Source organism: Phyllostomus discolor, chromosome 2, assembly GCF_004126475.2.
Source record: "Phyllostomus discolor isolate MPI-MPIP mPhyDis1 chromosome 2, mPhyDis1.pri.v3, whole genome shotgun sequence".
NCBI lineage: Eukaryota > Metazoa > Chordata > Mammalia > Chiroptera > Phyllostomidae > Phyllostomus > Phyllostomus discolor.
In genome coordinates, this window is record NC_040904.2 from 208,362,453 (window position 1) to 208,374,671 (window position 12,219).

Here is a 12,219-nt window from a genome sequence, read left to right on the forward strand (position 1 = left end):
CAGATGACTCACATCTGAGAGCCGACACTCCCAGCAATGCCACCCCAGCTCCCCGTAACCCTTCCTTGTGCACAGAGAACGACCTAAGAAGTTCCGTCTCTGGAGGCCAATGCCTGCAGGACATTGGACATAGCAACTCCCATGTGTTACCAGAGAAACCCTGGTTCTCTCAATGACACAGTGAAGAATGACAGGTCTGTGAGCCTATTAGCATGCAAGCAGAGTTAATTAGTGAGTGGGACAGCAAAAGCAAGGGTGGCTAGAGCTAGGGTGGCAAGAGCAAGGTGGCCAAAGGCCCTGGTAGGCAAATAGGGGTGGCCAGGAGCTCCGTGAACAGAGCCTCCCATGTGGCAAGGAACCTTGAGCCAACAGAAGAGAAGAAGGCCCTTTGTTCTGAGGACTTACATAGTTGGCAGGGTGGGGTAAAGAGGTAACATTTTGATTGCTGGGTACAGGTGGGGCAGCTTTCCCAGAGAGACAGGACTGCCCAAATGTAGGTACGAATCGGGGTCTGTTAGCCCCAAGTCTTATCTTGCTCCAGATTCTATCTGTTCATTTTACACACGTGACAGGGGGCAGGCATTTGACCAAAATTGTTTATGGGCCCCTTTTTAGACACGTCAGACCCCTCCCCTTCTCCCTTCTAGGCCTGGGGTGGGTACACAGCCTTGAGCTTTTCCTTTTCCCACTAGAGGAGATGACACACACAGACTTTCAAGGCCCCCCACACCCACTATCACAGTCTCCTTGTGTTGTTCTGAATGCCTGGCTGCCCAATGGAACCAGGCTCAGGACTGCTAGGTCGGGGGGAGGCATGTCTTCCTCTGCTTCTACCTCCTGTATGAAGTGCTTTTTTAGACTGCAATGGCCAGGGTCCTGACTGTTTCCCTTCTGGCCCCTCATGCCTAGCAGCTACCTAAGTGTTAAAAGGTGTTCCCTGGCAACCAGGACCCTATAGTCCCTGGCTAGGTCTCATGTTCCTTCCAGGGTTACCTCCTGCAACACGAGGAGGGGAGAACTCTAACAACATACTCCAGAAAGGTACTTTGGGGTGTATTTCCAGGGGATTTTGATAGATGAAAAACATCCACATAAAGAAAATCAAAATTTCTAGAAACAGTTAAAGGGTAGCTTCTGGAATTCAGGGGACAATGATACTATCTGAAAGTTGGAAGCTGCGAAGTCTTCTTTTTGTTTTTTTAATATATTTTGATTATGCTATTACAGTAGTCCCATTACCCCCCCTTCATTCCCCTCCACTCTGCACACCCTCTCCCACCCAAATTCTCCCCCTTTAGTTTATGTCCATGTGTCATAAGTTCTTTAGCTTCTACATTTCCCGTACTATTCTTGCGCTCCCCCTGTCTATTTTCTACCTACCATCTCTGCTTGTTCCCTGTACCTTTTCCCCCCCTATGTCCTCCTCCCGCTCCCCTGTTGCTAACCCTCCATGTGATCTTCATTTCTGTGGTTCTGTTCCTGTTCTAGTTGTTTGCTTAGCTTCTTTTTGTTTTTGTTTTAGGTGTGGTTGTTAATAACTGTGAGTTTGCTGTCATTTTACTATACATGTTTTTTATCTTCTTTTTCTTAGATAAGTCCCTTTAACATTTCATAAAATAAGGGCTTGGTGATGATGAACTCCTTTAACTTGACCTTCTCTGGGAAGCACTGTATCTGCCCTTCCATTCTAAATGAAAGCTTCGCTGGATAGAGCAATCTGGGATGTAGGTCCTTGCCTTTCATGACTTGGAATTTTTCTTTCCAGCCCCTTCTTGCCTGTAAGATCTCTTTTGAGAAATCAGCTGACAGTCTGATGGGAACTCCTTTGTAGGTTACTGTCCCCTTATCTCTTGCTGCTTCTAGGATTCTCTCTTTCATTTTTACCTTGGCTAATGTAATGATGATGTGCCTTGGTGTGTTCCTTCTTGGGTCCAACTTCTTTGGGACTCCCTGAGCTTCCTGGACTTCCTGGAAGTCTATGTCCTTTGCCAGATTGGGGAAGTTCTCCTTTCTTATTTGTTCAAATAAGTTTTCCACTTGTTGCTCTTCCTCTTTTTCTTCTGGTACCCCTATAATTCGGATGTTGGAATGTTTAAAGATGTCCTGGAGGTTTCTAAGCCTCTCCTCATTTTCTTGAATTCTTATTTCTTCATTCTTTTCTGATTTTTTTTTATTCCTTCTGGTCCACTCCATTGATGTGAGACCCAGCTTTCATTCCATCACTATTAGTTCCCTGTGCATTTTTCTTTATCTCACTTATGGTAGCCTTCATTTTTTCATCTAATTTGCAACCAAAGTCAACCAATTCTGTGAGCATCCTGATCATCATTGGTTTGAACTGTGCATCTGATAGGTTGGCTATCTCTCAGTCGCCTAAAAATACAGGTTCTGGGGCTTTCACTTCTGTTTGTGCCATCTTTTCTTTTTCGCTTTTGGTCTGGTCATGCCTGTTACATATGAGGGGTGGAGCCTTAGGTGTTCACACAGGGTGGGGCACCCCAGTTGCTGGGTTGTGATGCTGTATGTTGGGGCAGGGCCTGAGAGAAAACAATTGTGCTTGCTCGGCTCTCCATCAGACCTCAGTGCCTTCCACCGCTTCCCCCAAGCAAATCGGGCCCCTCTGGTGCTGATTCCCATCTGGGTGGGCTTGTGCACCCCATGGGACTTTCCAACGACCTCTCCTGTGAGTCTGGGAGTCTCTCCCTGCACCTCAACCCCCACAGGTGTTTTCAATCAGTGTTCCGAGGCTCTATTTCCCAGCGATGGGGTTCTGGGTTGTGCGCAGTGCCTTGCTTCACAATTTCCCCCTTGCTGGGTCTGCCAGCTGCCACCCCTTGGCCGGGGTCTCCCATCTGCCACTTGCGCACTCAGGGTCCACCTGCTGCGGTCTTGCACGCCCTTGATGCCTTACGTGCCTGGTCCCAATGCCCTCTGCTCTCTGTGCCGAGACCCGTGCCTGGCTACCCAACTCCGCCCCTCCTACTGTGCCTCGGCCCGCGAGGCAGTCAACGGGGTCCGCCGATATACCTGTAACGGATGAAAAGGGATGGGACAGGAGGCGCGAAAGAACGGCAGCAAGACAAAGAGTTCTGATCAAGCTGCAAATTTTATTTCAAAATGGAGGGAGTTATATAGAGGAAGGCAGAAAGGGGAAGTAGCTTTGATTGGCGGGCTTGGGGCGTGCTCTTAGCTGGGATTGGTTAAGGGACGAGTGATAGGCGCGTGATCAGGGCGCTGATTGGTCGGGCGTTCGCATGGCTTCTGACCGCAGACATCCTGTCTGTGCAGGTGCAATCCTGCATCAGCCTGTTTCAGGCTTGTCCCGGCCCCCAACATCTCCTCCCTTATTTTTATTTTTAAGGTGAGGAGTGGACATTAACCGACTAGGGGAGGCAGTGGTCTGGCTCCTCCTGAGCTCGTCCCGAGCTCTGAGGCACCCTTTTCGGAGGAGAGGGTTGGGGCACTAACCTCTATGCAAGCCGACTTGCCTCTCAGGAGACTTGGCAGGGCCACCTTCGGGGCAGCTTCTCCTTGCAATGCTTTGCTCTGCACCTAGTGGTATCCATTACAATTTACATGTAAAGTATAATGCCAAGGGTTATACTGTTCTCATAAGAGGTGGGGGTGCACAGGAGAATTTATGCGCGAGGGCATTCTCGGAGAAAATGCTGCGAGTCAGTGCCAGGTTCATTCATTTCTAGCTGATGATAATGTATCTGGATAGGTTTGCCAAGAAGGGAGTTAAGTTGGTCTCGGATGAGGTTTGTGGTGCGCCTGAGAACCCAGGGAGCAAAGGTCAGGAAGAGAATGATAGCTATTAAAGGCCCGAGGAGAGGGAGAAGAAAGGGGAGTAGTCCGTTGAAGGCTGTAAGGAAAGGGCTCTCAGTCAGAGCGTTTCGTCATCTTTCCAGATCTTCTTGAAGGGTTTTAATCTTGTCCCGGATGATGCCTGACTTGTTGGCAAAAAAGCAGCATCGTTCCTGTAAAGCTAAACAAATGCCTCCCTGCTCTGCTGTGAGTAAGTCTAGGCCTCGTCTATTCTGGAGGACTACCTCCGCTAGGGAGTCTAGTTGGTCTTGAATGTCAGTAATAGTACTGGACAAGGCTTGGACATCATCGACAAGTTGTTTGGAAAGTTTTGTATAGGAGTGAACTGCAACTCCTAATCCTGCAGTTCCGGTAGCTACCGCTCCAGAAACTCCTAGACCAACAAGCAGGGGAATAATAACTAAGGCTCTTTTGTGTCGTCCTGTGAAGTGGTCAAAAGCAGGAACGGGGACGGGTTCATCCCCTGGGATAATGTCTATGCCAGGTAGTAAGGCAGCTAGGGCACATAGCCCTGTCCAATTGGTGGGCAGGGCGGTGAAAGCTAGATTATTACCACAAACGAATGCTCGTCCTGGACCAGGGCAGAGGGATGTGCTGTAATTAAGCGTGTGGCTGCAATTGGTAAAGCTAGCGAAACCAACAGAAATATCAAAAGAATTATTTTGTAAGTTCTTATAGATGCAGGGGGAGGAGTAAAAAAGCATAGGCTGAACTCTAAAGGGTATGCTGAGGGTGCAATTTTGTTCGGTGACATTCAGGGCTGATATGTTGGTGGGGACAGCCAGAGGCATGGGGGTGCCTTGGCTTAAGCATAACCAACAATCTTGGGCTAGTGTAGGGTTGGAAATATTTAGTGCCCGATGGGTGGCTGTCAAAATGTCTGTCGTTTGGGTATCTAGATCTATTCCTCGAGACTTGGGAAGAGCCAGAGGGTGATGGGTGAGTTTAGGGAATTGATTTTCAATGAGCTGTTCTATTTGATTCTGGACGGTGAGTTCTCTTATGATATCTTGAGGCCCACCTCCATCAGAAGTGTGAATAGGAGGAGTTTGTTCCCAGCACACTGACTGTCCTACAGTGCCTTGGCAGCCGGCTTGTAAGTATTTGGTGGAACTAAGGCCAATGAGTGATGAGCTATCTCCCCAGTCTCCTACGTTGGCAGCATTTTTTGTTTTCTGGAGTATGGCAGTGAAATATACCTTATTGCCAAGGGTACACTTTTGAACATTATTATAGCAAGAAGAGTGCATTGTTGAATAAAAGGAGGTGCATGGGCATGGTCCTGGTTTCCTTCATTGTCTTCCCATTTAAGGGTTTTAGAGCTTTGTTGTGGATTGGTAGACTGTTCTATGCCACGCAAATGTGTGGCAGCTATGGTTAGGGGCCAATTTCGAGGCCATTGAGACTCAGAAATAACAGTGGCATCGGCTCCTGTGTCAATAATACCTGAAAAGGCTTTACCATTAATTCTGAGTTCGAGTAAGGGATGGCCCTCAGTAACCTGTTGCACCCAATATGCATCTGAAGAGCCGGGGGGGCTCAACCCTCGAAAAGATTTTTGAAAATTGGAATTAAGATGTTGAAGGGGGAGGATGATTATTTGGGCTAACCTAGTTTCTTTGGGGATGGTAATTAAATCTGAAGTGGTGGAAAGGATAATTTGGATTTGTCCTTCAAAATCATTATCTATAATGCCAGGGAGGACTTGTATCCCTAGTAGAGTACAACTGACTCGGCCGAAGATAAACCCAAAAGTATTAGGCGGTAGGGGCCCGAAAACGCCGGTAGGGACTATTAGGGGACTATTGTCTGAAGTTAGTACTGTGTCAGTGGCGGCACAGAGGTCCAATCCTGCGCTGCCTGCTGTGGCCCTCCACAGGTCTGTGACGTAGCAGCGTGATTGATTACTGGGAGGGCAGGGATCTGTGGGTGGAGTGATTGGGGAACGAACTGTGTAGCCCCGGAGTTCACACCCGGTATGGGGCCCTGGGGCTGGGCCCTGTTGGAGTTTCCCTGCTTCGGGGGAATGGGCTGTCCATAAATGTCTGTCTTAGATCTGCATTCTGAAGACCAGTGAAAACCCTTCTTACAGCGAGGGCATTTCATGGCAGGGGCTCCTGGACTATTAGTACTAGGCCTTGTTGGGTTTTGGATCTGAATTTGAGTCTGATTTTGGGTCTTCTGGGGGCAGGCTCAGGAAAAATGTCCAGGTTGGTTACAGTTGTAACAAAGGCTATTGGGGGGGCGCGCCGGCTGTGGGGGCATAAAATTTCGTAAGGCGGCACCAATGGCAAGTCCGAGAGCATGGGCAGAGCTGATGCCGGAGCAGAGGTGAACATAGTCACAGAGCTCTCCTTGGCGATAGGGGCAGATGGCATTTTGGCAAGCGGGGTTGGCATTTTCATAAGCTAGGTGTTTGACGAAAGCGTTTTCACTTTTGCCCGCGCCAAAGAGCCTCTCAGCTAATTCTTGTAAACGACTTATGAAATCACTGTATGGCTCGTCTGGGCCCTGTCTTATTTTTGCAAGAGAGGTGGTTGCGGTGCCCTTTTGTGGAAGGCGCCTCCATGCTTTAAGACCCGCGGACTGGATCTGGGTTAGAAGTCCGGGGGGAAATTGAGCTTGCTTTTCATTGCTATGATAGGGGGTGGAGCCAAGAAACTTAAGAATGGTCCAATTTTTAGAGGAGGATTTTTGCATATTGCGCTGAACAAACTGTTTAGCGGTGTCTTCATATTCGCTTTTCCAAAGAATAAAGTCACCTCCACTTAGCGCTGCCTTCGCTAGAAAGAACCAATCATTGGGCATGAGCCAGCGCTAAGATTTTCAATTAGGGCAAGGGAAAAGGGAGCTGTGGGCCCGTAATGTGTTACAGCAGATTTGACCTTTTCTAATGCTTTAAGGCTAAGTTTCTTGTATGTGTGGGAATAAGTTTGGGGGGCCGCAGTATGTCTTGTACTGGGCTCTGCTTCGTCTATATCAGAAGGGGAGCTGTCCGAGTCCTCGGGGTTGTCGCTATCAGGAAGGGGGGCAGCTGCAGCCGCAGCTGAACTATCTACATTCTCGGTTCTAACTGAGCGAGTCTGGGATCTAGTAACAGGGAATGCTAAAGTCTCGTGGGGAGGGGGACTGATCGTAAGAACAGAGAGCTCATTGGCAATGGTTTTAATATCTCGGATGAAAGTGAGGGTTTCCTGAAGGAAAGGCTTTGGAAACGGAGTGAATACGGCGGTGGCCGCCAGGGGCAAGGTAGTGGGTGCCGTGCACGCCGCGGGTGAAATGGCGGACGCGCCATGCGCTGAAGGCAAAATGGCGGCGGCGGGTGCGTGAGGGGTACTATAAGGAGGCGGTTTGAACGGCGGAAGGACTGCCGCCACGAGTGGTGGCCAGTCAGGGTTCTTGTAGCGAGCGGCCTCATCCTCTAATTCTGCCTGTTCAGAGGGATCTAACTGGTCGCCGGGGTCCTGGGAATTGGGGGGTGGAGCAGAGGAATAGAACTCCTGGAGGGGAGGGTACAGAGAAGGGACTTGAGGGTCTGTATCTATCTGGATGGAGACAGAAGGGCAATTTGAAGGCGCTCGTGAGGGGGGTCGCGAAAGCGAGTCAGCATGAGCGCCGGGGGGTCGTGAACTGAGGGGGCCTTTGAGGGGGCCGGGGAGTGTCTGCGGAGAATTGCTTGCCCTTCTTTACAAAGGCGCTGTGTGTCAGGGGAGTTGTTGTGGTTTTTAAGGATGTCTGTTATGAGGTTATAATAGTTAAAGGCAGTTATAGGGATGGTCTCGGGACCAAAAACTTTATAATAGTCATTTAAACAGTCGCCCACACGGTGCCAGACGCGGGAGTCAATACTACCCTCCTGAGGAAACCATGGGCAGATTTTAAAAACGAAAGTGAAAAAGGAATTTAAGTCTTTTTTACGAACCCTTATCTTACGCACCTTGAGAGATTCTTTCAACTGTCCAGTGAATAAATCACATGTTGTGAGCATGCCTGTCCCATGGTTGGGCCTTACCTCTGAAATGCCGCTGTCGGGGAACGGGGGGACTTGTCTGGAAATGCCGGTGCGCGGGCGGGTAGTCGCGGTGAGCCGGGCGTCTCTCTTCACGGAGCGCTGCGATCAACGGGGACAGCGGTCCGCACAGGCTGTCAGCGAGGCCCCACGTTGGGCGCCACTTGCCTCGGCCCGCGAGGCAGTCAACGGGGTCCGCCGATATACCTGTAACGGATGAAACGGGATGGGACAGGAGGCGCGAAAGAACGGCAGCAAGACAAAGAGTTCTGATCAAGCTGCAAATTTTATTTCAAAATGGAGGGAGTTATATAGAGGAAGGCAGAAAGGGGAAGTAGCTTTGATTGGCGGGCTTGGGGCGTGCTCTTAGCTGGGATTGGTTAAGGGACGCGTGATAGGCGCGTGATCAGGGCGCTGATTGGTCGGGCGCTCGCATGGCTTATGCGTGATAGGCGCGTGATCAGGGCGCTGATTGGTCGGGCGTTCGCATGGCTTCTGACCGCAGACATCCTGTCTGTGCAGGTGCAATCCTGCATCAGCCTGTTTCAGGCTTGTCCCGGCCCCCAACACTACTGGTCTGGATGAACAGGTCTATTTTAACTTCTTCATGTCTAACTTCCATACAGTTCAATTTTCTGTCAGTTCTGGTTCTTATTCTGTTTCTAAATTATTGTTGTCCCTCTCTTGGTTGTGTGAGGAGGCACAGTGTGTCTACCTACACCTCCATCGTGGCTGGAAGTCCACAAGCTGTGAGGTCTTCATCTCAGAAATCTTCTTCCACTTTCTCATGCATGTGTAGAGGGACAAAAGCCCATGGGAATGTTGCCTTACATGCATTGGGGGAATCTACAAGCATTTCTAGAGCCCTGGCTGGTGTAGCTTAGTCACATTCTTTACTCACTACATCCTTGGAGCACATGACATCCTGTAGAATCTTGTGAATCTCTCTGAGTCTCTTCAGCATCCTCTCCAGACTCTGGGCCCGATCCCTCAATTGTTCAGCCAGCTCTGCCTTTGGCCCCTCATACAAGTGCACTGAATCCTTCACAATGCTGTACACATCCACCAGAAGGAAGGCACTTGCAGCGACCAAACGAAGCATCCTGGCTCCTTTGGTCATTGCCAGAGCAGTGCCACCAAAAGCTTTCTGTACCTGACTGCTGCTTCGGGTTGAAATTTTCCCTGTGGTCAAAAGAACCATGGCCTTTGCTGCTAAGACAGGTCTGGCTTTGGCCACTTTAAAGGCACGGACGTTCTTCACAATTTTCTGCACAGATCGGATGCACATTACTAAGGAAAACAATCTGGGCGCTCTGTGACTTAAATCCTCAAAGAGCAGCTTGTCATAGTCGATGGCATCTGACACTAGGTGACTGGCTGCGGCTTTTGCTGACTCATTCTTGATGATTTCCACGATGCTGGTGGACACACCGGTCACGGCAGATGTTACCCCCAGTCCTGCCCCAGTTGCTGTAAACACCAGACTGGCCCCTGCTGTCAGAGGTGCCAGGGACAGGCCAGCAATGGTCAGAATGCCAGACACAATGCCAGTGGAACTAGACACCACGTTAGAGATGGTACAGTCCCTGTGTACCTTGTCAACACTGTCTGCCAGCGCGTGGAGCTTCCCTATGCACTCCTTGAGCTCCTGTTCCACCTGAGGAAACTCCTTCAGAACCATCTCCCTAAACAGCTGGTCCTGTGACGGCTTATCTTTGTCCTTCACGGCCATGAGTTCTTTCAGCAGGTTCAAGTCTTCATACAGCGCATCCGCCTCCTCCCTGTAATGACGGAGGCCAAGTGAGTGAGAAAGGCAGTTGACATGTCTGCAAATGGCTCACTAAGATCCATCCTGCACAATTACAGAGTTTTGACTATATAGCAAACAGAAAGAATTTTACAAATGTAGAGATTTTTCCTTTCAATATTAAACACATACTTTGTCCCTTGTACATGCTCCACAGCACTGGTTCGATGAGGGATAAATAAGGGCAAGTCCTCCTTGGATGCCCTGAAGTGGTCAGTATTTGATGCAGACGGCTTCTCACTCAAGGGCAGGTTGACCCCATCAACACCTAAGTGACTGTGGACCGGGGACTCCGAGGGTAAAGAAGGGAGTGTGGGGCAGGAGCTGAAACATCTTCACTCACAGAATCCTAGACTGGGGTGCAGATGGAACCAGACCACTGAGGGGCCTTCCCTTTGCCTTAGACCCTGGGACATGATCTCTGGGTCCCTAGAGTGTCCTGAGTGATAGGAGCCTGACATTGTGCCCACTAGACAGTCTGACAAGGTGACATATGATGGACGTTTGGGGTCCTGTGGTATCAGGTCTGGTCTAAGAAGGAACTAGAAACTAAAGACATTCATTAGACATCCAGGAAGGGCTGGACACTACAGGTGAGCCATGCGGGCAGCATGTGATGGACCCCAGGAGCCCTCTGTGCACTGAGGCTCAGGGTGAGAAAGACTGTTTGCCAATCAGGTTCTTCTGAGCCCTCTTCTCAACTAGGCCTTGACCTTGGCCTTCCATGTTCTATCCTTGACAGCCTGCATCTTCCAGTCCTAGCAAGAATCCTGATGAGTCAGGTCAGGGAAAGTCTCCCAACTATGATGCCTGATGTCCTGTGATATCTGATCAATTCTTCATTCCCCAACTCTGGTGCCTCAGTCCTTGACCTGCCTGAGTCAAGTACCCTGTTAGGTGAGCTTAGCAACAGTCCCCCAGCCCTGTGACACCCCCTCTCAGTCATGTCCCGCCCACCGTCCCCCCAGTCTGTTCTTTGCCTGTAACCCCCCAGGGGTCTCTGCTTCATTCAGAGTGGAGCCCCGTCTCTCCTCTCTGTTGTGGGAGTCGGGACAGGTGCTTCCGTTGGCCTGGGTGAGAGCCTCCTTCCATCTTAAGGCCGGTGGAGGTTTTTCTTTTCCAGGGTGAGCTCCCCTGGCTGGCAATGCTTCGTGCACATTGTCACAGCTCAAGGTGGGACAGTGAGGTGTTCTGGGGACAATGGAGGCTTCACATTTCACACCCTCCCTGACTCTGCCCCAGGCTTCTCTCCTGTGGCTGACTGTGACCTGTGTCCTTCCCTGTCACAAACTGTAACTGTGGGTGTGGTAGTTTTCAGTGGGTACTCTGAGTGGGTGTCAGAAGTGAGGGCAGCATTGGGGACTGTGCCCTCACATTTGCATTGTGGCAATTGTGGACACTTTCAATTAATGACACTAATGGTCATTTTGGGTGGCATCTGCTCTCTGCCAAAACTGATGCCTTTTGACCTCCCCAAACGAAATTCACTGGATCCAGGCACAGCCCCAGTTCACAGGGAAGCTGGGGATCTCCTACAAACCTTGGTTCCATGGACTCTCCAGCCCCCCATCCAGCACCCCCAACCTCTAAGGTGTCAACAGCTGAACTCATACATTAGCTGGTGACAGCTTCCCTTGTATGCATATCAAGGTCATGTCCAAGTTCATGGAACCTCTTAGAGACACAGGCCACTTTCCCAACCATGTGCATGAATCACTGGGCCTGACACCTGCATTGGGACGAGTGGGGCAGGAAGCACTTTCCTCAGACTCAGAGGGCTGAAGGGGTGCCTGAGAATCCCCCAAGTCACACAAAAGCCACAGCCACCCATTCTGATGTTGGAGTCTGTCATGAGCCACACAACCTGCCTTCTCCCTGGTGAGGGGTTACTCTGCACAAAACAGAAGAGGGACGGAAATGGCAGACAGGACCCCAGCTCCCAGGCAGAGTATGAAGGACAGGGTCACCCATTCTCTCTACTCCCAGCAGTGAGGGGACTGAATCAGGGAAGGAAGAAATGTCCCCACCCCCACACAGGACCACCACTAGGGCCCTGGCCTCTCCAGTTTGTGCCTGACAAGGCTCAGTCCCAGCCCCACTGCCAAGTCTTCCTCCTGGTCCTCCAACTTGGAACCAGCCCTGCTCCATCCTGACCCCTGGCTCTGAGCCTGGTGCAGGCCTGTCTGGGCCCCTGGACAGGATGACCACACTTGCTTCCTCATCCTTCACCCTACAGTGCACCCTATGCCCTTCACCACCACACTATCACATGACCTGCTGTTCCCACTGAACAGAGAGATGACAAATCAGAGACTCTGAGACAGAAGCACAGAGCCCCAGAGCTGGGCAGACACAGAGTCAGGATTCAACCAGCTCGGCCCAGCTCCATCCAGCCTCTCCGCCTTCTGGGCCAGCAGGCCCTGCAGTGTGTGTCTGAGTCCTCCCTGAGGGAGGGAGAGCCCCCCAGGCAAGCCCCAGGGACTCCACATGTACCAGGGTGTAGCAGGCTTGTCCCCAAGCAAGTCCTGCTTGCCTCCCATCTCCAGGAGAAAGACCCTTAGCCCCTGTGTTTTCC

General features: G+C 50.7%; 1 protein-coding gene and 1 long non-coding RNA gene across 2 annotated transcripts; one reads left to right on the forward strand and one right to left on the reverse strand.

Annotated features, from left to right (window-relative positions):
• Positions 1-407: 407 nt before the first annotated feature.
• Positions 408-4,476, forward strand: LOC118499182. The gene is made up of 3 exons (XR_004901708.1): positions 408-417; positions 4,020-4,022; positions 4,359-4,476. It is a non-coding gene; the product is annotated as an uncharacterized LOC118499182 (long non-coding RNA).
• A 3,469-nt stretch (positions 4,477-7,945) lies between these two features.
• LOC118498580 (apolipoprotein L3-like) lies at positions 7,946-11,026 on the reverse strand. The gene is made up of 3 exons (XM_036017038.1): positions 11,019-11,026; positions 8,739-9,618; positions 7,946-8,044 (listed from the first exon to the last, which is right to left on the reverse strand). Exons 1-3 carry the CDS (start codon positions 11,024-11,026, stop codon positions 7,946-7,948), a joined length of 987 nt encoding a protein of 328 aa, XP_035872931.1.
• Positions 11,027-12,219: the final 1,193 nt, after the last annotated feature.